The 23,132-nt window shown below is 35.2% G+C and overlaps 2 protein-coding genes across 2 annotated transcripts; both read right to left on the bottom strand.

Moving 5' to 3' along the window:
• Positions 1–40: 40 nt before the first annotated feature.
• Positions 41–8,322, bottom strand: LOC136816375 (uncharacterized). The gene is made up of 5 exons (XM_067072705.1): positions 8,250–8,322; positions 6,521–6,750; positions 5,980–6,087; positions 4,972–5,096; positions 41–721 (listed from the first exon to the last, which is right to left on the bottom strand). The coding sequence occupies exons 2-5, from the start codon at positions 6,735–6,737 to the stop codon at positions 395–397; spliced, it is 777 nt and encodes a 258-aa protein (XP_066928806.1). The 5' UTR covers positions 6,738–6,750; positions 8,250–8,322; the 3' UTR covers positions 41–394.
• An 8,589-nt stretch (positions 8,323–16,911) lies between these two features.
• LOC136816373 (uncharacterized) lies at positions 16,912–22,680 on the bottom strand. Its single transcript, XM_067072703.1, has 5 exons — positions 22,518–22,680; positions 21,714–21,808; positions 21,174–21,263; positions 19,541–19,710; positions 16,912–17,685 (listed from the first exon to the last, which is right to left on the bottom strand). The coding sequence occupies exons 1-5, from the start codon at positions 22,664–22,666 to the stop codon at positions 17,236–17,238; spliced, it is 954 nt and encodes a 317-aa protein (XP_066928804.1). The 5' UTR covers positions 22,667–22,680; the 3' UTR covers positions 16,912–17,235.
• Positions 22,681–23,132: the final 452 nt, after the last annotated feature.

Below are 23,132 nucleotides of genomic sequence, written 5' to 3'. Positions count from 1 at the left end.
TTTTCGGTGTATTTATTTTCCTAACTAAAGTTATGCCAATTTGAAATCTCGAAAAATGGGACTTTTCAGGGACTTTTCACACTTTTTTCTATTGTTTTCAAGCAAAAGTTCAAAATTTCAAAGTGGTATAACTTTAGTTAGGAAAATAAGTACACCAAAAAATTTAGAAGTTTTTCCTAAAATCCTAGAAGCTATCTATAGGCAAAATATCTCAAACCATCTGATTATCCCTTTAAGTGAATATGAAGCCATGCGCGGAGTATCAGAATCCACTCGGAGATAACAAACATCCGGTCTTTTTTGATTGTTTCCGTATATGAAAAATTACGTCGTGATCGTCATGAATTCAGCCTCGAACATCTGGGACACGAAAATTTGATAATGAAGAACTTTTTCAATATCCAATGAGAAGCTTTGATACGAAATGAAAAACAAGCGTTAAAAAAATGACGCCAAAAACAAACAAATATCCGTCAGATGACACTAAAATATTCGTCGTTTCCATAACAACGATTCTAGTTGGTACGATACGGCTGCCATTTTGAATTTGAGCAGGTAGGGCTATGAGGAGTGGTTTTTTCATCCGTTTGATACGTTCATAAGATGTTAGATCGACGTTCAGGAAGAACGGGATGTTTTCTGAATGTAATATTGATTGTGACGGAAAATCGGTGGTTTGTCCGGCGTCGATAGACGGTGTGTCGGAAAGAATGGATGATATCTGAAAGTGATTTTAATGTTTAAGTTATTTTTTAATGATTATCTTTAGTATTTATTTGTAATTTTAAAGTGGATCCGGGGTGGGGGGGGCAGTTAGGCAAATTGACCGACGGGTATGTGCGGCGGTTAAGGGTATGTTTCAAATAAATGAAACACGTTATGTTCAAAATATCAGAAATGCACTGTAATAATGGTGGAAATTTCAGCAAATCTAAGAAAAATAGCAGATTTTGGTCGAAAATCTTGATTTTTTTGCTCTAAAAAAGAGTTGAAAATTAGTAAAAATGTACTGTAAGGGTATGAATTTCTCCGATTTCTTTCTGCACTGTAAGGGTGCCTAAAAGCCATTTTTTTTGCCGCACATACCGTCAGTTGGTAAACCCACTGCCCCCCCTGGGAAGTGAATTCAATAATAATTATTCTGAATCTTTTGATTTAATCTGGATTAGAGGAGCGAATCTGTGGTTTTCTTGAAGCTATCAAAAAACGTTCAAATATGAGATGGCATGAATGCATAGAGAATTCAAGCAAATTAAAAATTCTATAAAATTTCCGTTCATTCTTCCAAAAAGATTTACTCCAAAGTGTTAATATTAAGGTTAGTACTTATAATCTTAATTGTCGTTCTTAATGTCGTTCTTTATATATTAGTAGGGGGAAATTTGTAAAATCGCTCGATTTTTTTAGTCAAAGCACTTGTTATACATTTTTGGAAAGCTAAGGGGTAGGGGAATCAAAATAACTTGGGTGCCAATTTTGTTTCGGACACTTTGGTGTGATTTTCGGACAAATACGACAGTCTCAGGCAAAAATCATTTCAGTGAAGCGCAAGAACATGACAAAACAGCTGTTTCTGGCTTAAAAACACTGAAAAACTCTGTTTTTAAGGATTAATATCTCGAGTTAGGTAAAGAAATCACCTATACTCGCAATATATCACTAATCTTAATTTTTTGAGAGCTTTCCAAAAATATACAACAGGTCTCCGTTTTCTCAAGCTAAAATTTTCATTAATTTTTCACCCTATGATTTTTGCCTGAGACTGTCGTATTTGTCCGAAAATCACACCAAAGTGTCTAAAACAAAATTGGCACCCAAGTTATTTTGATTCCCCTACCCCTTAGCTTTCCAAAAATGTATAACAAGTGCTTTGACTAAAAAAATCGAGCGACCTCAAAAAAAACGAGCAAATTTCCCCCTACTATATAGTTGCTTATTATTATCTTATTTTATAGACTGGAGTCGTTTATAATGCATGTAATACTAATAATAAACACAAATAATGATACGGGATTTAGTTTGTATAAACGACTGGAAGAATCCGGTGTTCCAGCCTTATAGATACCGGGCCTAGCTACGCAGAAACTTGCGTAGCGAGAAAACAATTTATTAAGGTATGTGTTCACCTTCCTTGACACATTCTCTTTAATTGATCATATCTTTAGAACAACAAATTTTTATACATCAAAAGTATATATTTTCTGAAAGCCAATAATATTCTCTTTCTAATGGTAAAAGTTTCAGCTGAATTTAAAAAACTGGGCAGGATATAATTAAAATCTTAAGAATTTTAACCTTACCTACTTCAAAGAAGTTAAAGTCACCCATAGCTTTTGAAATTTGAAAAAATAATTTCGATACTATGTTCCAAATAGATTGAACCAAAAAAATGTCTTAGGATTTTTTTTTGGATCGACTTTAACTCGAGAAAACTTAAAAATTGTTAAAATTTGGAAAAAAATCATTCATTTCTCGATTTTTTTCCACTTAACCTGAAATTGTGAAGCTTTAACTCGATTAGAAAAAAAATCCTAAGACATTTTTTTAGTTCAATTCTTTGCCGAAAATATATAAAAAAAATTAAGTTCATAGCTAAATGCTATGGGTGACTTTAACCTCGTTAAAAGTAGTATGGTATGGTAAAATTTCATTTTTTTCTACATCAATTTGAAATTTTTGACGAGATAATTACTGTTTAATTAAGTAATCAGAGAAATGTGTCAAAAATGTTACTATTCAATAGATGTGAGAATAAACATCAGCTGAATTCTCTCTTTTCTCTTTGTTGTTTCCGAAAGAGACAATTATTTGAGTAAATAATCCATCATGAGACGAACTTTGTTTTAAAATTTAAATGGTCATAACTCTGGATCAAAAAAGATTTTAAGATCGCGATTTTACCAAAATGAAATCCAGTAACGGCAAGTACAAAACGCCTACTACCTACTACTTAATACTTACTACCTACTACTTACTACCTACTGTAAAATAGCTCAAAACGGCTCGAAATTACCTTTAAAATATTCAGCATGTTAAAATTAGCAAAATCTGAAACTTTGGTGGTAAAAAAGCTAAAACTTCTTCTTTTATCGTACTTTGAAGACTTCGAAATATTTTCTCTCTTTTATTTTGTTTATGACTTTTTCCCGCGCTTTTTCTATAAAGTTTACAGACGCACTTCTTCGTAGAAGAGAAAAATATTTCCTTCGCACACTTATTTATTCATGTCAGTTTTATTTATAAGAATCGATCAATCTAAAAAGTTAAAATACTTTAAGTAAGTAGAGGCCCAGTGGCGCTGTGGGAAAATTTTTCTGGAGGGGCCAAAGTCAATTTTTTTAAAATGGCCCCCCCCCCAATTTTCGAAAGTGGTGCCTTCACCCACCAGTTTCTAAACTTTTACTAATTCATTTGCCTAGGCATAATGAGGAAGGGAATATTTAATGGAGAAGAGTAGATATATCTTTGATGAATGGAAAAAGGGAAAAACAGTCCCCACCATGGTTGGGGCCGACTAGAAAATTTTTAAAAATCGACTGCCAAGATACCCTAAATCACTAAATAAAAATAGACAAATTTGACACTTGCTAGAGTGAAAAGAAACTTAAAGAAACAATATGTAATGCGAGCGAAGCGAGCGGAAAAACTGATGGTTCATGATTTCAATATTGTTGTCAGCAAAATAGTCTTGGGGCGCAGTTAGATTTTCATTTAATAATTATGCTATATTGTACAAAAAAAACTTGTAAAATACCTAAAATCCTTTGACATGTCTTTGACATTTATTGACAAAATGACCCTTTTGAACCAAACTATTGACAGGGTCGTTAAATATGACCTTTGTAGACTTCATTTCGAGCTTCATTTTATGTAGCAAAAATTCTTATTGTGCTCAATAAGATGTTTTCAATATCGCAAGGTAGAAATTTTCAGTAGGAAAATACTACAAAGAGCTGTTTTAGAGGTGTCAATTTGACCATGTCAAAGTATTGACGAAATGAAATTTTTGATAAAAATATTGACACAGTTAATGAATGTTAAAAGCTTCGCAAACCAATTCCAAGAAATATTTTGGCAACATTTGATATGATGCAGATCATACAATAGGATATAGATAGATTGACCCCTATTTATATTACAGAGCCTTTTTTAGACATTTACGTGTATTCTTATCGTCTTATAATAAGAGTCATAAGAAGGAGTATGTTAAGGAAAAAGGAAAGTTCTTATAATAAGAGTCATAAGAGAGAGTAGGTTTAGGAAAAAGAAAAAATCAAGATAATGGCCTTTTGTTTTATACTTCAGTATACTTATATGAGGCGAAGAGAATATTTACTCACTACGTAAATATAAATATGCTAAATATTCTTTTAGATAACACTTTTTTCAAGTAAATATAAAGCAAAGACTTGTGTGTTAGCATTCAGGTATTACAAAACCAATTTTTTTAGAATAGAGATTTCGAACAAGCGAAGGAGAGTTCTGGTCTGTAAAGTATACAAACTGAGTAGGTAGTAAGTAGTAAGTAGTAGGTAGTAAGTATTATGTAGTAGGTAGTAGGCGTTTTGTACTTGCCGAATCCAGTAACTTTTCTTCCACTTTGACTGAAAAAAATTTTTTTGACAAAAAATCGGAAAAAAGGTGTACACATACCTTAAGCAACAACAAACTCTCAAAATAAAATCAACTCAAATGAAACATTTTTAACACACAAATCCACACACATTTTATTTTCAAGAATTTTTTTTGAGCGGGAAAAAATTTTAATTGCGATATTGACACTTTTTTTTTGTTTGGAGTTAGTGCACAAAGGTTTCTAGACGACTAAAATTTACTTTTTTGCTTTAATTCTAATATGTCTGAATTAGTCGTCTAGCTTGCTAGACTACTTATTTTATGGAAATTTTATTCCCGCTGTGAGGAAAAGTTCCACCAGGGCTGTGAGACAGGGGTGTAAAAAAATTGGCGTACCTTTCTTTTTGCACTGAGCCATGTAATTGCTTCTGAATGGATTCCCGGATGATGGTATTGTGAAGTATTCGAAAGATTGTTACTTCCAAAGTATTTGTCCAAGTTCCTGTACTTCAAGCACCAACCTGAAAGACAGAACAAATTTCTATATTTTTAGGGGTAGAAAATTGAAATTTATCTATTTTTCCGACCCTTAGTTTTTGGGAATTGAATATGCATTGATCCGCGGGAGGGGGGGGGGTACTTAGGCAAGTGACGGTACGAATATGTTCTGCCCTTATGGGTTCCTTATTTTGAACCTGACAAGGTTCAACCCTGTAATGGTTGGAAAATACAGAAAATTTAATCTCAGTCCTAGACTGATCCCAGACCTGGACAAATGCATATTCCATTCCCAAAAATAATTTTGTAAGGCATTCCAGCAAGGTCCCAATTTTAACCTAACTATAATATGATACAGTGTCCTTAATAGTACCCATGTATTGCTGAGCATCAAACAGATATCAATCAAATACTATTATGGTAATTTTTGGTATGACCCTGCGTCGAACACACAACCTTGCGCACCGTAGCTGGATGCTCTACCGGTTACTCTCGGGTACCCAATATAGCCGTTCCACGCTAATTAATTTTTTGAAAATTTCCCACCCAGGACATTCTTATTTCAACCCCTCCCCCCGCGCTTATCAATTTTTGGGAAAATGTTTTTGAAAGTTCCCTCTTTTGTCCTAATTCTGCTTAGGCTGCTGGCATCCACTAACGGATTCGTGCTCCTTATGCTCCTATGCTACCTGGGGTTTTGTAGAGGTCTGCGATTCAGACTAAAATCTGCTGTATTAGCCTCCTTTTAAAAACTTTTCCACCCAGGAAATTTTTATTCCAACCCCCAGCTTATTAAGTTTTGAGATTTTTTCCAACCCCCCTCCCCGGCTATTAGGTACCCAAGAGTACTGACTGCTTCTGTAAAAACATTTGTTCAAACAAATTCCAAAAAGAATCATTACATACCAGTGTACATAATTATAGCAGAATTTTCTGGAATTTCTCCTTTCTTGTGTTCTATTTCCATTAAATGATGAATCTCTAATTGAAAGTTTGCATCGCTCCAAACATAACCTGGTATAAAAATATGAAAACAATATATAACATTCATGATATCCATTACGTAATGTTTTATACAGAAGCGCCCTAAAAAGAATGGATGTTTGCAACTGATTTTGTATTCAAACTTCAAAACTTCAATCGGCGCCCAAATATATTGTCAATTTGGGGTATTTTATAATGTTTTCAGAATTTAAAGCTCGTGCAAGAATTATAATTTCAATACTTCCACCTTGTTCCAGTGGATTTCTCGATTTGGGAGGGGTTAAGTGGCTTCCAGGCTATTTTCTATGCCATATTGGAACATTTTTGAGCTTTTATATCCTGTGATTCTAAGTTCCTTCTAAGTCTTAAGTCTCATGTTAAAACTCAGAGTTAAGACTCTACCTTCTTTGAACCTTGTCTAGTATGTATAGATCAATATGATATTTGTGGTTTCAATTCTCACCTGACACATCTACAATATACGGGTATGCTATTAACCGGTCCAAAGGAATTTCCACATCTTCTTGAGGCAGCTTTGTGTGGGTACCAAGAACAAAAGATTGATCGTTGGTGTTCAAATCGAAAGTGAAAGTAAGATCCACTTTATCATAATGAATTGCTGTGATGAGAGAGGGTATTATTATGAATGTGATGACTATGTGGATTGATTTCTTCTCCATCGTTCAAAAGTCACTAAAATGGTAAAAAGGAAGAACAACTTCATAAATTCGCCTGTAAATCACCGGTTAGTGAGGGCTGTACTGATAAATATTTCCCGAGGTCAAGTAACGACCGAGCTTTCGAGGTTGTTGCGTTGAACGAGGGCGATATTTCTCGGTACAGCCCGAAAAAAGCGGTCACTATTGTATTAGTTAACCGTTTGCTTCAGCTTCATTTGATTTTTCGCACCTTATCCAGAAAAAATAGCGAAAAATAGCGAAAAAACAAGCGAAAAATGACCAAAAAATTCTAACTTCTGACACCGAAAATGAAAAATGAGAGAGATGATGTCAACGCATTGTTCCCTTTCCTTTGAAAAAGTGACATCACAATGAATTTTCCTAACGACGGGAAACTCTGTGTAGTGAAGGCCTGTCGTCATGCGAAAAGAACCAATTGAATTGCGCTAAAAGCTTTGTAGCCCGCTTCCAAAAGGTAACCGGTTAACAATTTTTAATAAAGATGGCAGAGACTATGTTATGTTATTTTGATTTTATTGATAACTCCTTTCCGACATTGAACAAGTCAATTTCCTCAGGGCAATACCAACAGATATCATGAAAAAACACTAGTTTAGATGACTTTCTGCCCGTCTACCTATTCTAATAATTGTTAAGCTCTAGTTTAGACGGCCCACTATTCGCCCTGCTTTTATTCTAATTGTGAATTAAAGTGGGCCTAAAGTTGGTAGTCTAAAGTCATGCATTGCCCTCTTTGGACGTCAATGCAATGTCTTCTTTCAATCTTTTCAAAGCAAAGATTTTACTTAACTACTAACTTTGCGCCCACTTTTTGCCTACTCTAACAATTAGAATAGGCAGGGCGAAAAGTCGGCCGTCTAAACTAGAGCTAAGGGAGGCAAAAAGTGGGCAGAGAGTTGGCTGTTAAAATTTCCGCCACAAAAAGATCAAAAGAAGTCATTGTATTGTATTGTATTAACGTCAAAAAAGGGCAATGCATCGACTTTAGACAGCTAACTTGTTGCCCGCTTTAATTCACAAATAGAATAGGCAGGGCCGTCTAAACCAGACCTATGGTTGCACTAATAAGATTTTACAGGCAGCTGCAATACAATTTATATTGATTTGTAAGCGCATGAGAAATTGCAGAATGAAGCATGTCAATGTCAATTAATTTTTTACTCTGCACATACTTTTTAAAAGGCCGCTTCACTACAAAATCGAATAATTGCACTGCAGCCGGATAAGGAAAATAATCGAAGTGCTTAAAAACTAAGAAAGTTTTCAATGTTCTATGTTATATGTAATATACATGCCAAAATTTTCATATTAAAACATTTCAACAAACTGTTTGTTTTCAGTTAAAACCCTTTTGCTGAAAACAATAAAAAAATTATCTTGACGATTTTACTATATTCAATGTTCCTTATCAATGAAAACTCTATACAAAGCTTCAAGTCAAAATAAATCAAGAGGATGGAACCTCAAATCATAGAAAGAAAATATTTTTACCATTCATGAATAAGCAATGCATCTCATTGAAGTCAAGTAGTGTATGCCTCGATTGTTTTATTCCCGTTCGAGTGTACGACTCGATCATTCCATCCAGTGTATGCCTCGATTGTTCGAATGTATGCCTCGATTGTTCGAGTGTATGCCTCGATTGTTCGAGTGTATGCCTCGATTGTTCCATCCAGTGTATGCCTCGATTGTTCGAATATATGCCTCGATTGTTCCATCCAGTGTATGCCTCGATTGTTCGAGTGTTTGCCTCGATTGTTCCATCCAGTGTATGCCTCGATTGCTCATTTGTAAGTCTCAAATGTTTAAATGTACGCCTCGATTGTTCGTGTATGCCTCGATTGTTCCATCCAGTGTATGCCTCGATTGTTCGAGTGTTTGCCTCGATTGTTCCATCCAGTGTATGCCTCGATTGCTCATTTGTATGTCTCAAATGTTTAAATGTACGCCTCGATTGTTCGTGTATGCCTCGATTGTTGAAGCTTCTTCTATTGATTCATTGTATTTGTATAGATCAATTGATTCTGTTGTATTTCATTACATTGCATTTTATTACTTATTTTTTTCTTTGAATATTTCATCTTAGAGAGAAAAAATAATAAGAAATTTCTGTCTCGAGACAAAAACTATACTGTTTTTGCCCCCGCAAGGAGCGCAGCGACTGAGGAGGCACTCATAGCTTCACGCAATATATTGGACTGGAATCTCGATTTTTTGCGAATTGTTTTTGTTTTTGTGTTTGCGTCGTAATCGGCTTTCCGGCCAATTAAGTGTTCCGCAAAAATATGGCGGTAAATTATACAGCGGTAAATGTTATACATATTTTCATATTACGTTATATGCTATTACCATTATCGCGTATTACATTTTATTAGTTTCGATTTAGCATTGAAAAGCTGAAGCGAGTGTTATAAATGCAAATTATAGAAAAAGTATAGTGATTACACCATAACACGAATTACAATATTACTTGTTCAAATCAAAACAAACAAAATGGCAGACTGGTTATGATGATGAGCTGATTCGTTGACTGGAAAAAGTGTTTTGTATGTCAAATTTTGTTTCTTGTCTTTCAAACTGAATACTAAATACTGTAATTTAGTCAGAAGTTTATTTCAGCAATGATTTCAATTCTTTTTCTGGAATCTTTAAAGAAGTTTGCTCAAGTTTTCAAATGTACATTTGATATTTTTGTTCAAACTGTAATTTATCTTTGTCTGTTATTATATTAATAACTAGCTTTATTGTTTATAGAGCTTCTTGAGCTTTAAAGACCATCATATGGTCGTAACTCGAGAAAGTCCTTCTTAACTTGGTAAAACAAGATACCGGCAAAGTACAAAAAAGTTGAATGTGCACGTGAGTAAAGTTGAATCCAAAAGTGGTTGAATGTCAATCAATATTTTTTTTTTGGTCTTCAAAATAGATTTACCTCACTTAGAGTGTTTTCACTGTTTGTGTGGTAAATCTATTTCAAAAGCCTGAAAAAAGTTTGTTTACATTCGTTTAACTTTGCATGCGCACGTTCCACTTTTTCATGCAGTTGTGATAGAGGCCGTCCATATAGTCCATTCATATAATCCAGACGGTACTAATCGAACGCTTCGATTACGGAAGTAATCAAAGATAATCGAAGTAATCGAATGATTATTTATCGATTACTGCTTTCGATGACAGGTAATCGAACGCATTCGATTACAAAAATCGAATGTATTCGATCACTGAAATTTCATAAATTGGGTGAGTATTCGATAACCCGTTCGATTACTTTTCAATGACCCTTCGATGACGTTCGATAACCCTTCGATGACTTCGATAACCCTTCGATGACTTCGATAACCCTTCGATGACTTCGATAACCCTTCGATGACGTTCGAAAACCCTTCAATGACTTTGATTATTGCAAATTATTCGATTATCTTCGACAGTCAGGCAAATCCTTGCATTTGCACGGGGTGTGCATTTGCAACGGGTTTTCTCGACCCTGTGCAAATGAGCTAGAACGCGTCAGGCAAATACGTCAATTTCAACTTTAAAGTGAAAACGGGGGTAAATGAAGATGAACGGGGCTTTCATTTTTCTTTACGAGATTCTTCATTCGTTAATAAAGAATTGTGTCCATTGAAAAAAGATTCCACCCATTCAATCTTTTTTAATCAAGCAAAATATTTTTGGTAAATTTGAGTATTTCTAAACGCCCGCGTCTAGATCATGCGATTTCGCTACTCGAAAAATTTGCATACGGAACCTGCCCTTACTCCACTCTTAGGTGCCAAATAAACGGCACCCCGCTTGTTAATTTTTCGAAAATTTTCCACCCCCCGCTTGTTAAATTTTTCGAAAATTTTCCCCCCCCCCGGACCTTATTAGGACCCCCCCCCCCGTTTATTAATTTTTAAGAATATTTTCAGTTGGCTAAAAGAAGTCCCCTTATTTTGCTCCAAAAAGCCTGATTTTAGCCTATATTTACCTTATTTTTGGGTTTTCATAAGTACAATTTCCAACCCCCCGGCAATTAGGCCCCCCGTTTATTGAAATTTCGAAAATGTTCCACCCCCCCCCCCGTTTATTCGAACTCCCCCCCGTTTATTTGGCACCTAAGAGTACTGGCTTTCTTTATGATACGAACGGCCTTGAGGCAGGATCGTTAAAATGCAATTTTCGTATTTGCGTTAGGTCGATATAGAATACACTATTCAGTGATACCTAACACTCCTAAAAATACACCCCTGCATCAGAATCATATCCATATTTTCTTCCCAAACATTAGACTTAGCTTCACTGCAAACAAAAACGACTGATCCGATTATTTCAATACTTTGTTGAAAGTTCAAGCTCAAATAAAGTTTTTACTTTTCTTTTTATTCAGGAGAGATGGATCAAATGAAGCAGAGACGATTTGTCAATATCACAATCATTACGGACTGCTTTCACTAAACTCAAGAGACAGCGTAAGTTGCATTGTTGTATGTATGAAACAATTATCTCATCTAGATCTATGTTGAATTCTAGATCGATTTTTGCGCTTCCCATCAACTACACGTTTTTTTTTTATTAGAACACCTAAAATTTGGCTGAGCCTGGATGTGCTTATTTTTTTTAGCAATTTTCAGCCTAAAATGTTCTTAAATACGTTCTTAATTTTTCGGACTACTTTAACTCGACAACATCATGCAAAATAAAGAGCACTTAAAGTTGGTAAAATTTATACAATATTTGACTCTCGATTTTAGAAAATCCATCCCTAAGTTTGGTTAAAACTGCTTGAAAAGAGGAAAAAATTGTAGTTTCTTGTCATTTTTTTCCAAACTGAGGCTGGGCATGTTCTTACGATGTTCTTAATTTTTCGACGAATTTCAGCCTAAATGTTCTTATAAACTGGGTTCTAATAAAGAAAAAAACGTGTAGTGTGCGTTACTTGTTACCGTAACTTCGGCAGTTTATCCACAGACTTTTGAGCGACAATCTCTTTTTCTAGTTTCAAGCTTAACAAAATCTACCGTACCACGGATCTTCCACAGTTTCATTCTTTATTTAGTGAGCCGCCACCGTACCAATGTTACCGATTGTTACCATTATGAGCTGTTCAGGGAGAGCGTGTTGCTCGAGAGTCGTGAAGAAGAAAATAAGAAACATCTCTTTTATTAAAGTTAACAATTTATAAAATAATATACGTTACGAAATAAATACAACATTAAAAAAAGTGGCCAAAAATAAAAATGAGGCCATTGATCATTACAATCAATATAGACTGTAACTTCGTTGGTCTTTCTTTTCTTTATGGGCGTTGTTTTCATTCTCTCACGCACATACACCACTGTCTCTATTGCCGCCCCGGTGGAGCTTTTTCCTTCAGTGTGGATGAAAATTTCTATCTAATCGTGGTATCCAGACGATTTTCAGCTAAGTTTTCTAGTAGTGGGGCGGGGGGCTCCACCGGATCTCTGACACAAGGGTATTCTCCAGAGAGTTTCAATCATATTCTGGCCCTCGCCAATGAATGTGTATCATTATGATATTACTACAACGTTTGAAAATGTGGAAAATACACGTCTCACCTGGATATATGATCGCAATTGTGTTCCCATAAAAAATGAAAACTGAAATAAAAAAGAAAAAGAAGAAACGGCGAGAGAAGAATTGTTGTAATTCATCCTATCTTGACCACTGGAGAACTAAAAATAAGTATGGAGTGGCGGGATCGGGATTCTGAAACACAGTTATCCCACAATACCCGTATTCTAAGTTTCGTATGTTCTGCATTCGAATTATCTGATATTCCGATGGCGGATTGGCGGCCGCCCACGCTAAAGCTCTAAAGGGAGCGGGCCGATTTCCCATCGGAGAGGAATGATAGTCGGCCTTTGATGTGCCGCACCCTCAGTCGGGTTCAACAGCCCTTGTGCGTAAACCTATAAATATTTCGGTTGGACCCGCCAATCCCCGAAAACGAGGGCTGGGTTACCAGACCTCCCGCTGCAAAATTCTTGACGCGGTCTCGCAAAATTCCGTAATGTAAACCTTCCAGATGTTGAAAATTTTCCCGATCTTCAGAGCTTTAGCGTGTCGGACGAAAATTTCACCATGTGGGTGCCAGATAAGCATTCGAAAATCGAAAGTATGGCCGCGCGGATAAACTCCTTCGCTACAGCCTCACGCCAGCATAAGAAGGAACGATTCTTGTTTTCCATTCCAAATCAAAATACAAAGACAATAAAGAAGGATTACCTGGTATATTATTTTCTTCATTTGATTCATCTTCTTGATATTGATTCTAAACAAAAAGAATGGTGTTAATTGATTGTAAAACCATTGCAAAATCTTAAATAAATTTTATAATATTCCACCCCGTGCAAATGCACAGAGTTCCAAAAACCCAGTGTATTTGCACCGGGTTTTCGCGCTACTTTCGATTTCGACCCGTTGCAAATGCAACGTAGCGGACTCCGTGCAAATGCAAGGATATTTGCCTGACTGTTCGACGACCCTTCGACAATCTTTCTTCGACTACCCTATATGCTACATTCAACTGTACCGTATTACTTCGAACAAACGCCCGTGGCGTTTATTTAACTTTTTCGATTTTAGGAGGAGCATTTATTCAAAGGGGGCGTTTATTTGAGGGGGCGTCTATTGAATAATTTTCCATTTATTTTAGGACAGGCGTTTATTCGAGGGGGCGTTTATTCGAAGTAATACAGTGTATACCGTCGTTTTACATATTTCCTTTCAGTTTCCCACACTAAGAAGAAGATTCCTGTGAAAGACCAGAACTCCGGGTAGTTAAAAAATGAGCTTCGAAAAATTATTAGCCCTACCAAGCAGGCTCTCCCGTGTGCACAGTACAATGTACGGCCTGGTTCGATTAAAATTTGCTGTTGAAATAAACGAGGGAATAAAGAGATCGAAGCCTTCGATGACTAGTCGAAGTAATCGGATGGTAATCGAAGTAATCTAATAAATCTTACAAACCGATAGTAATCGAATTTAATCGAAGAGTAATCGAATTAATCGAAGAGTCATCGAAGGGTCATCGAACATTCATCGAACGGTAATCGAAGAAGATGCAGATATTCTGAGGCTGGTGAGTATTCGATTATTTCAAAATTTCGGCGTAATCGATAAGTCATCATTCGATGACGTTCGATTATATTCGATTATTATCGATTACAATCGAACGTTCGGAACATTCGATTAGTACCGTCTGGTATAATAGTACGTACGCAAAGATTTTCCAAAAATTTGATACCCCCTCCCCCCTTGTACGCAGAGAACAATAGAAATGATGTCATTTAAACAATAGATGTACGCTTTTGCTAAACCCCCCTCTCCCCGTTCATTGCGTACGTACTGTATGTGTATGGATGGCCCCATAGCCTAAATAACTTACGCTCTGGGGGTTTGTTGAAATAGCTCCAATTCTAGCTTTCCAAGTTAAGGTATTTAACGGTGGTTAGAGTAGGCACACAGACAGTCATACAGGAACACCATAAAGTGAGAGTATATAGCTAAAAACTCAAAAAGTCTAGTTTCCTGAAGGCCCGTCTCTTCATTTTCTGCGCTGCAATCATATCTTAATGGCTTCAATCCTTTCAGCTTGGAGAAAAGATTGCATCATGAAAAAGTACTATGCACTTGAAAAAAAATTAGGCACATTTCAACTTTTCGACTGTACGCCTGAATGGACCACAATGACATTCCTTTATTTTTCTTTTGACTGCAATCACAGCGTACGCAAGTGGAACCCGGGCCTTAACTAGGATTGGTCTATTTCAGATGGCGCAGAACTTTTTGATAAATTTTATACGCAGTATCATCTTATCATCTTACTATTGTTTATTAGGCAAAGTAGCAATAGAGAGTTGTTGAAATATATAGCAGCCAATGAAAAATAAACAAGCTATTTCTGATTGGTTACCTTGTTGATTTATTTCACCGCACCGCTATATATTTTGCCTACAATCTAAGATGTCTGCAGCATTATCGGAAAAGGTCTATTTAGTGAATGATCATGATATATATTGTTGTAAGAAAAAACAAACAAACAAGGAGATGTGAAAGTCAGTAAGATAATGATACCATGATTTTCGAAATATGTTTTTGAGAAGCTTTTCCAGCTTTTCCTTGAATTTCATTAAATTGTCAAGCTGCATGAATTCTTCAAGTATTTTGTTAATGGAATATGATTTTTTTTCAATCAATTAATAAATAATTAAATCAATCAATTATTCCTGATTATTTTCATTAAAAGCTTTATAACTGCATGACATGACCTTTCTGTGGGGGCATTTAGTGAAAGCTATGACTAGTATAAGAACAAACTGAAGAAGAACAAAATGCTAAGAACAAGTTTATAAGAACATTTCAACATTTTAGGCCCGATGATGGGAGAAGAATCTCTCGAAACGTAGCCAAACGTAAATCTCGTGATCCAAGCCTCAATAAACTTCCAATATGAACACTTTAACGCTTTAAGGACTCTAAAAAACCCAATTCCATAGGTAATGACACAAAAAAATACTTCCAAAATAGTGAAAAAAGAAAATTTTACGAACATTTTTAGGCCTAAAATTCATAAAGTTAAGAACGTCAGAAAGCTTCAAATATTTTGTATGATTTAATAAAAAAAACAGTTTTATCTAAATTTGTGTAATGTTCTGATTTTTTAACTTACAGGGATAATCAGTAGATGGTTTGAGATATTCACTCTGCAGAAAACTTCTGCGGTCCTGAGAAGAACTTCCAATTATTTTCAACTATTTACCCATTTATCTGATAACCCCACAATAAATTAACGAAATATGTATGTTAAATTTTAAATGTCCTATTAAACAAATCCCAAATCAAAAGTATTTTATCCTATTAAAAATTATTTCGAAAATGCTAAAATGATGAAAAATTATAAAGGGTAAAATTCCTAAGATACTATAATGCTTTTAAAATATATTCAACTGGTTAAATCGAAAAACGATAAAAAACTAAAATCAAATTTATTTATTACAAAAATTCACGACCGCCAAATTCTACCTTAAAATTTAAATTCGGTTACATTTTGATATCCCTATTTTAGGATCATTCATTTTCTTTTTTTTTAAATGAATAATTTGCGATGCAAAGAAAACAACTTCAAAAAAAACAAAAAAACTTCCAAAAAGCTTCAACACCCATGCATCGTCCAAAAGGTTAAAATCCAAAAGATATTTCCTGAAATTTAGCTTTCTCAAGATTAGATTACTCGTTCCTTTTTCAACTTTTAATGTAGTTTTTTTTTATCGCATAGATAGAGTCGATATATTGCTCAGCCCAATAATCTAGGATTTTTAGATTACTATGAATTTAACAAAAATTGGAAGCAGCGGGAATTCGAACTGCGAATCCCTGGTTTGAAACGCTGTCGCCTTTGACCACTTCCATGGCCATCGCATTTCACTCCGCTTATTTTGAGGGGAGCTCTATAAAAATCATTGAAGACTAAATGAAAAGCCAGAATGTCGCAAATATAATCAAATATGCGTTCATCTGAAAACTATAAATCACTTTTTTCGCATACTCAAAATTTAGGGCCGATCTTCACTTTCGCTCCATTTTTTGTTGTCAATCGTATTTACCTACAGAAAAAATTACGTCATTAAACAAGTTTCGAGCGAAAAAATGAAACGTTGAAAGAAGTTCAACTTTTTCAAACCGTCACGTCAGATTTGCCCAATGAAATTGCTTCGTTTTTAAACCGAACAATGACCTTACAAAAACAGTTTTCGCTCATTTCGAGCGAAAGTGGAGACCGGCCTTCAGATTTCATAATCAAATTAAGGTAATTCAAAATTGGTGTTCTGTTTTTCATACATTTTAAAGTACAAATTACATGATATACAGCACCTCTTTTTTTTATAAGAACATCCTAAATTTTTGAAGCCTTTGATGGTCTTAACTTTTTTAGTGTTAAGCCTAAAAATGTTCTTAACATATTCTTATTTTCACCGTTTTTGAGCATTTTTTTCCATCCTAAGAAATTGGGTATTTTAGAGTCCCCAAAGCCTTAAAATGTTCTTAACTTGTTCTTAACATTTTGGTCATCGAAGCCTTATGTTCTTATATAGTTTTTTCTTATAAAAAAACGTGTACATGATATAAGAGTTATTAAGAAGCTAGAATATGCTTTTCATTGGCCTGCTTTCAGATTCGACGTTCTCAATACATTCTAAGAAAAAAATTACATGATATAAAAGTTATAAAGCAGCTTAAAAAGCTAGAATATGCTTGAATATACATGATATAAGAGCTATTAGTGAGGTTAAGTATACCGGGATAATCACGACGACGGACGAAAAATGTAATAGGCTAGTGGAAATACGAAATTTGATTGGTTGAAACTCACTAGCCTGTTAAATTTTCGTTCGTCGTCGTGATTTTACCGATTTACTTAACCTCACTATTAAGCAGCATAAGAAGCTAGAATATGCTTATCATTGGTCCACTTTCAGATTCGATGTTCTCGATACATTCTAAGTACAAATTGACCAGACACAGTTTCGCGAAACTCATTCATACGTTTTTGAGGTTCAGGACCAAAATCATTTATCTCCAGTCTTGCAGCAGGTGTCAAGCGTGGGCCACCGTATTCTTTAGGCCAAACAATCAAGGAGGTGATAGCAGCAAAAGTGATATCAATATACGTTGGCTCATCAGTGCCAAGTAAATACTTGTTGTTGGATAAAATTTCATCCATTTCTCGATAAAAATCATCGATTCTTTTGCGATCTTTCTCGACATTCTTTTTGTTGATTTGTAAGGCATTGATTACAAAAATTCGATTCAAAGGCCAAACAATTTTGAGGATCATTTTTTGCCAGCTTGGGACTGTCTCCTCATGGAATCCCCAACCTTTCAAAGCAATCATCTCCATGTTGTCAGGGTAGTCAACGATCATCTAAAAACAATATATCAAAATGGTTGACAAATTATATGCATTTATTTTTGAACTCTTAAGTTTCACTTGCAATTTTCTTAAAGAGGTCCTTATGGTGCCTGAATCTATCGGACGTGTGTATAAAAAAGGTAGGATCTTTAAATAATCGAGTATAATATACTGTAAAGTGCGTCTCCTTGAGACTTTCGAATGATTTTTTATTTTGAATTGACGTCAGAAATATTGTTGATGTTAAATCGAAGAATATGTTAAATTGTAGAATTTTATAGAACGTTTATTCAAGATATGCACCACTGGAGAGTCTTCTGAGAACTTTTAAAATTTTCCACCCAATACGTCACTTAAACAATAGAAAAAGTGACGTATTGGGTGGAACAAAAACAAAAAAGTTGCATAATTTCGTAAAGTCGTTGCAGTAGTGCATCAGAGGAATGTAAAGAGATGGAAAAACAGCTTTTCTGATTACTCAAAGTTCAACGATCACTTCTATTGAAAATTCTATTGTAAAAACGTTGATTAGGTCATTGGGCTTTCCCAGAAAAAAATCGTGCACACCCAGGGGGTAAGGTTTGAAATGCAGTGGAATTCCATAAGGGTAGACGAAAATCCGTCAAAAATAAGCGGAGTTCCAAGGGGGTAATGATTGAAAATTTGTAAAAATTCGGAATTCCAGAGGGGTATGATCCTAAAATTGCCTAAAATTCCATAGGGGTAGGTCACAAAAGGTTGGACCTCCTCAACAGGTGGTGCACGGTTTGTTCTGGAAAAGCCCATTAAATGAAAGTCCAGAAAAGACAGCCGTCGCCATAAAAATCGGACGGTTTCTACATTATTTGACGATAAAAATGAAAATTTGTTTTTCCTTTTTTGCCGATTACTAGTCCAATTTTTAAGAATAAGGAGCAATATTTTTACCAATGTATAACAAAAGAAATCCTTAACGCAATGATATATTAAATTGCTTCTTGTAAAACTGTCAGAAGTCGAGTAAAATCAAGATGAAGTTATAATTTTCTCGAGCTCTAGCTTTCCATATTATGGTGCGGTCATGATGCAGTTATATCAGTAGAATCGCTAGGAAATTCTGAGCAAGAAGATATAGGTACCTTTTCGTATAGGAGAGGTGTACCCAAAATATAAGCCTTAAAAGTTTGCGCATAATCAGGCTTGAAACAAAAGAATTTTGTCACAACACGCTAATTATGCAGATTTTTTATAGCGAAAACAAAAGAAACCTATTTACTCGACATAAACTCCCTTAAGGGCAAGAGACCTGGTATATGACGAGCCGTTTTTCCATTGTTTTCAAGAAGCTGTTTTTCCATCTCTTTACATTCCTCTGCTCAAACTAGTATTGTAGTGCGTTGCCGCTCTCTAATTCGACGTTCTTCTAATTGATACGCTCCATTAACACAATAATGACCGGTTTGCGAGGTTGTTGCGTTGACCGAGGGTAATATTTCTCAGTACAGCCCTAAAAAAGCGGTCATTATTGTATTTGTCAACCGTTTCCTTGAACCTCGATTGATTTTTCGCGCTTTAATTCCGGTCTCCACTTTCGCACGACATGAGCGAAAACTTTTTGACGTTTTTGTAAGGTCATTGGTCGGTTGAAAAATTAAGCAATTCCATTGGTAGAAATTGACGTAACTGATGAAAAAAGTAGAACTTCCTTCAACTTTTTTTTTGTTTGCGCGAAACTTTTTTATGACGTAATCTTTTCTTCATGCAAAAAAAAGTTGAGAAAAAAACTGTCGCCCGTTTCGCGCGAAAATGGAGTCCGGCCTTAATAGTGAAAGTTATCGTTAACAAAAAACCTGAATAAGAGAGCGTCAAAAAAAAAAAATATTCTTACATGATAATAAGCATATCTTCTCAACAACAAACCGATTCGATCAATCTTCTTCTCTAATTCAAATCCTTTAGTGGAAGGTTTCAGAAACTCTGCTTTTTCTTCCCCTTGCGTTTGTACCGTGTGTCCGTACAAGTATTTACAAATATCGGACGTGTTGGGAATAGTGATATCTGAAAAATAAAAAATAAATCCTTTAAAGGTCGCTACCCACTCAGCATTAGCGAGTTTATGTATTCGAGATAAATAGAGGGGGACTATATAAAGCAAAGTTGACATGTCTCCTAAATCATCGTCCACTTTGCTCGACGACGGTAAAAACACCAAAATTCCGTCGTCTGTTTAGGTGAGCAAAAGCGATATAAAGCCGTACGTCCACTATCGACTTTGTTTTGTATCGATTTCACTTACCGTTGCCCTCGATATCCTCCGATACATAAACTCGGTTTTTTATGGTCGGCGAACAAGGCGCACGGCTTAATTATTGCATAAATTACATAAACCAAGCCTTCAAAGGTTTCGCTTTGAGCTCAACAAGAGTTGAAACTTTTCAACCTTTTTCGCTAGGCTGTGCAGCTCCATATCGTTCTTTTTGAATTAGCCAACCAGGATAGACATTTAACTTTCTTGTACCGTGTGCAAAAGAATTTCAACAAATGAAAAAAGAAAACATTTGCAGCATATCTCCCCTTTATTTTGGATCAGTGGAATGAGAAAAGCGTTTAGCGACCAAAACGCTCGAGCCGTGCGCCATGCTCGCCGAACATAAAATGCTGAGTGGGTAGCGACCTTAACAGGAAACTAAAATATACTGATATCAATATTTAAAAAACAATTTAGGTGAGACCAATTTGATTTGTTGTTCTACGGGCGCAACCGACCCAGCATTTGCTGCAAACGAAAAAGTAATAATATTAAATTTCCTGTGCCACAAATTTCTAATACTAAATAGTCATTCAAAAAATTTACAATTAAAGAAAGTTGTTGAAAAAGAATCTATTCACGAATCTAATGGGATGGGTTGGCAGACTTCCAGACTATATATTCTGAGCCTCGTTAGACTATTTTTGAACTTTTGGATCCTCAGATCCTAAGGTTCTATCTAAGCCTAGCGTTAAAACTCAGAGTTAAAACTCTACCCTTCTAAATTACTTTAGAGCACTTACAAATCGATTGTGGTTTCAAAACTTCCAGGCGAATAACTTTTTCTCAAATATTATGACCTTGATTGTAGTTGTTAGAGACATTAACCCAACAGGATTTCCAAATAGAAAATGAATGTTGTTATACACTTTTGGACTACGTGTTGGCGAAGAATATAGCGAGTTTATCCATCTCGAATTCTCTACGGCTACGGTTAATGTGACGAGGGAAATGGCGAGTAAGGAAATTAATCGCGGGTGAACGCAAGTTTCATATTTGACGTACGGCATTATGTCGACTTTGCTTATACAGTTTTAGTGTTTTTTTCCGTACAGAGCAAAGTAGACAACGACATGTCGCCTTTGGTGGCGACCCATATGGACAGCCCCGCGACCGTAGCCGTAGAATATTTTCGATACATAATCTCGCTAATATCAAAGGTCCCTTAAATAAAAATTGAACAAGAAAATCGAGAGAGTAACAAAATACTGACTTTGAGTTTCATTTCGAAGAGTTGGTAACATTCGTCCAGTCAGTATGAACCAAAAGACTCCAATGTCCTTTTCTTCAGTATAAGGAATGCCTAAAGGATAATGTCCAAAACAGGTTATTTCAATCGAAAAATACTTAAACAAAAACGAATGAAGAAATACTTTTTATGTCAAGTTCTATTTGGACCACTTCGGACCTTTCCATTTTATATCCATACAGGGGTGGACGAATACTTCCAAGGGTTAATCTGGGAAGAATTTCCAGGGGTTCATAAGGAGTGTTTTTCCAAGGGTTTCATTGCAAACTTTCCCATCTAGATTCCAGGAGGGGGCATCCACACATTTCCAAGTTTGTTTTGGATTCGAAAAAGGTTTGTCCACCCCCTGTATGGATTTTTAATAGAACAGTCCAATAAACAGATAAATTGAAACAGTTCAAGAAACAGTTAAGAATTATATACAAGCAAGAATTTTTGAAAAGCAGTGATTTAAATTGAAAGATCTTAATTTTCATCAAATAACTTAAACATAATAAAAAGTACCTGATTTATCTAAACACCATCTTGCTTTTTCCACATAGTGAGATATAGGAAACGTATTCAAAACAATACGATCTTCCTTTGCTCCAACTCTTTTACTGAAAGTGATAGATGGTCAAATTATTCCCAGTTCATGCATTTTTTGGATTAGAAAAATAAATATCTGCAACATAGAGAACAAATTTTATTTTAGCTTCCATGAGATACGTTTCAAGTGGATTTTAAATTTTCACAAGCAGATATTTTTTGCGAGACATTTTTTTTCAAAAAAAATCTAACTAATAATGGGATTTACTTTCTTGAATTGACCCCTTTTTAAACTCATTTCTTTCATTTTCCTCGGGATTTTAGCAAAATAACTAGCGTAATTGGCAAAAACCCTGGTTTCAAAATTTTCACGAGCATTAAATTTCGCAAATTTTTAGAAAAACTTACGAAAATATAATCCTTGCGTAAATTAATCCACTTGAGGTAAACATCAAATTCGATCTTTACACACTTCGATCTTTTCTTACTTATTTATTGTACTTAAATACATGAACAAAATGAGGGTAGGGTCTTGGCTTGAAAAACAATAGATTTATTTATGTTATAGAACAATAGAACTTCGAAAAGTCTTCAAGAAAGTTTTCTAGAAAGAACAACAAAGTAATTGGCCAAAAACAAAACATTGTTGCAAGTGAACAATTTTGAGATAAAACAGATGCAACATTTGTATCATTTTTATTATATTATAAAAATGAAAATTATACCATTGTTGAATCTTTTTATCTCAAAAAACACAAAATGAAAAAAACTAATACTCACAAAGTCAAGTAATAATTGGTGACAAAGTAAATCAAAAAGCATAAAAGCATTGTGAATGTTGTCATGAATAAACCATATCCATTGTATGAAACTATGAAGGGTGAAAGGATTACAGTCGCCAGGGGCAAATGTTGGAGTCCAATCCTCATTTTTGGTTTATTTCTTGCTTGAAAAAAGTAGAAGATAATTTTCAATTGACAATAAATAGATTTTGGTACATTAAATCTTTTGATTAGCTTTAGAAAACCAAAATGAAAGCACTTCTCCTAGGCGCACTTCAGAACTCTCACATTCCTTCACTCTATTTGCATAGCAAAAAAGTAACGAAAGTTAAAAATCGTGTACAAAATGAACAACAGTAAATTTTTCATTATTCGTATCAACCCCAGACTGGAGATATTCCCTTTTTCTATTTTTGTGACGTCAACAGGTTCAAAATAGTGAGAAAAAAATTGCCAATTCAAAGTCAACAAATAGCCTCATAACTCCCATACATAGTGTCCTTCAGGGTCTCTTCCCCCCCCCCCCATGCCTAGAATGAACATTTTCCATTCCCCCCTCATTTTTCTTCACCCTGCCTCCAAAAGATTTTCTGTCCCCTCCCCCCCTCAAGCA

The sequence above is a fragment of the Clytia hemisphaerica genome, unplaced genomic scaffold, assembly GCF_902728285.1.
Source record: "Clytia hemisphaerica strain Z4C2 unplaced genomic scaffold, Clytia hemisphaerica genome assembly, whole genome shotgun sequence".
Classification (NCBI taxonomy): Eukaryota; Metazoa; Cnidaria; class Hydrozoa; order Leptothecata; family Clytiidae; genus Clytia; species Clytia hemisphaerica.
Note: the sequence above shows the minus strand (reverse complement) of the source record. Positions and strands in the feature narration are given on the sequence as shown.

Coding starts and splice junctions, on each gene's coding strand:
- LOC136816375 (XM_067072705.1), bottom strand. CDS start 6,737: ATGGAGAAGAAATCAATCCACATAGTCATCACATTCATAATAATACCC. Junction 6,088..6,520: donor GTATATTGTAGATGTGTCAG/GTGAGAATTGAA, acceptor TTTTTATACCAG/GTTATGTTTGGAGCGATGCA. Junction 5,097..5,979: donor TGCTATAATTATGTACACTG/GTATGTAATGAT, acceptor TCTGTCTTTCAG/GTTGGTGCTTGAAGTACAGG.
- LOC136816373 (XM_067072703.1), bottom strand. CDS start 22,666: ATGAGGATTGGACTCCAACATTTGCCCCTGGCGACTGTAATCCTTTCA. Junction 21,809..22,517: donor ACCAATTATTACTTGACTTT/GTGAGTATTAGT, acceptor TATCACTTTCAG/TAAAAGAGTTGGAGCAAAGG. Junction 19,711..21,173: donor TCTTCGAAATGAAACTCAAA/GTCAGTATTTTG, acceptor TTTATTTTTCAG/ATATCACTATTCCCAACACG.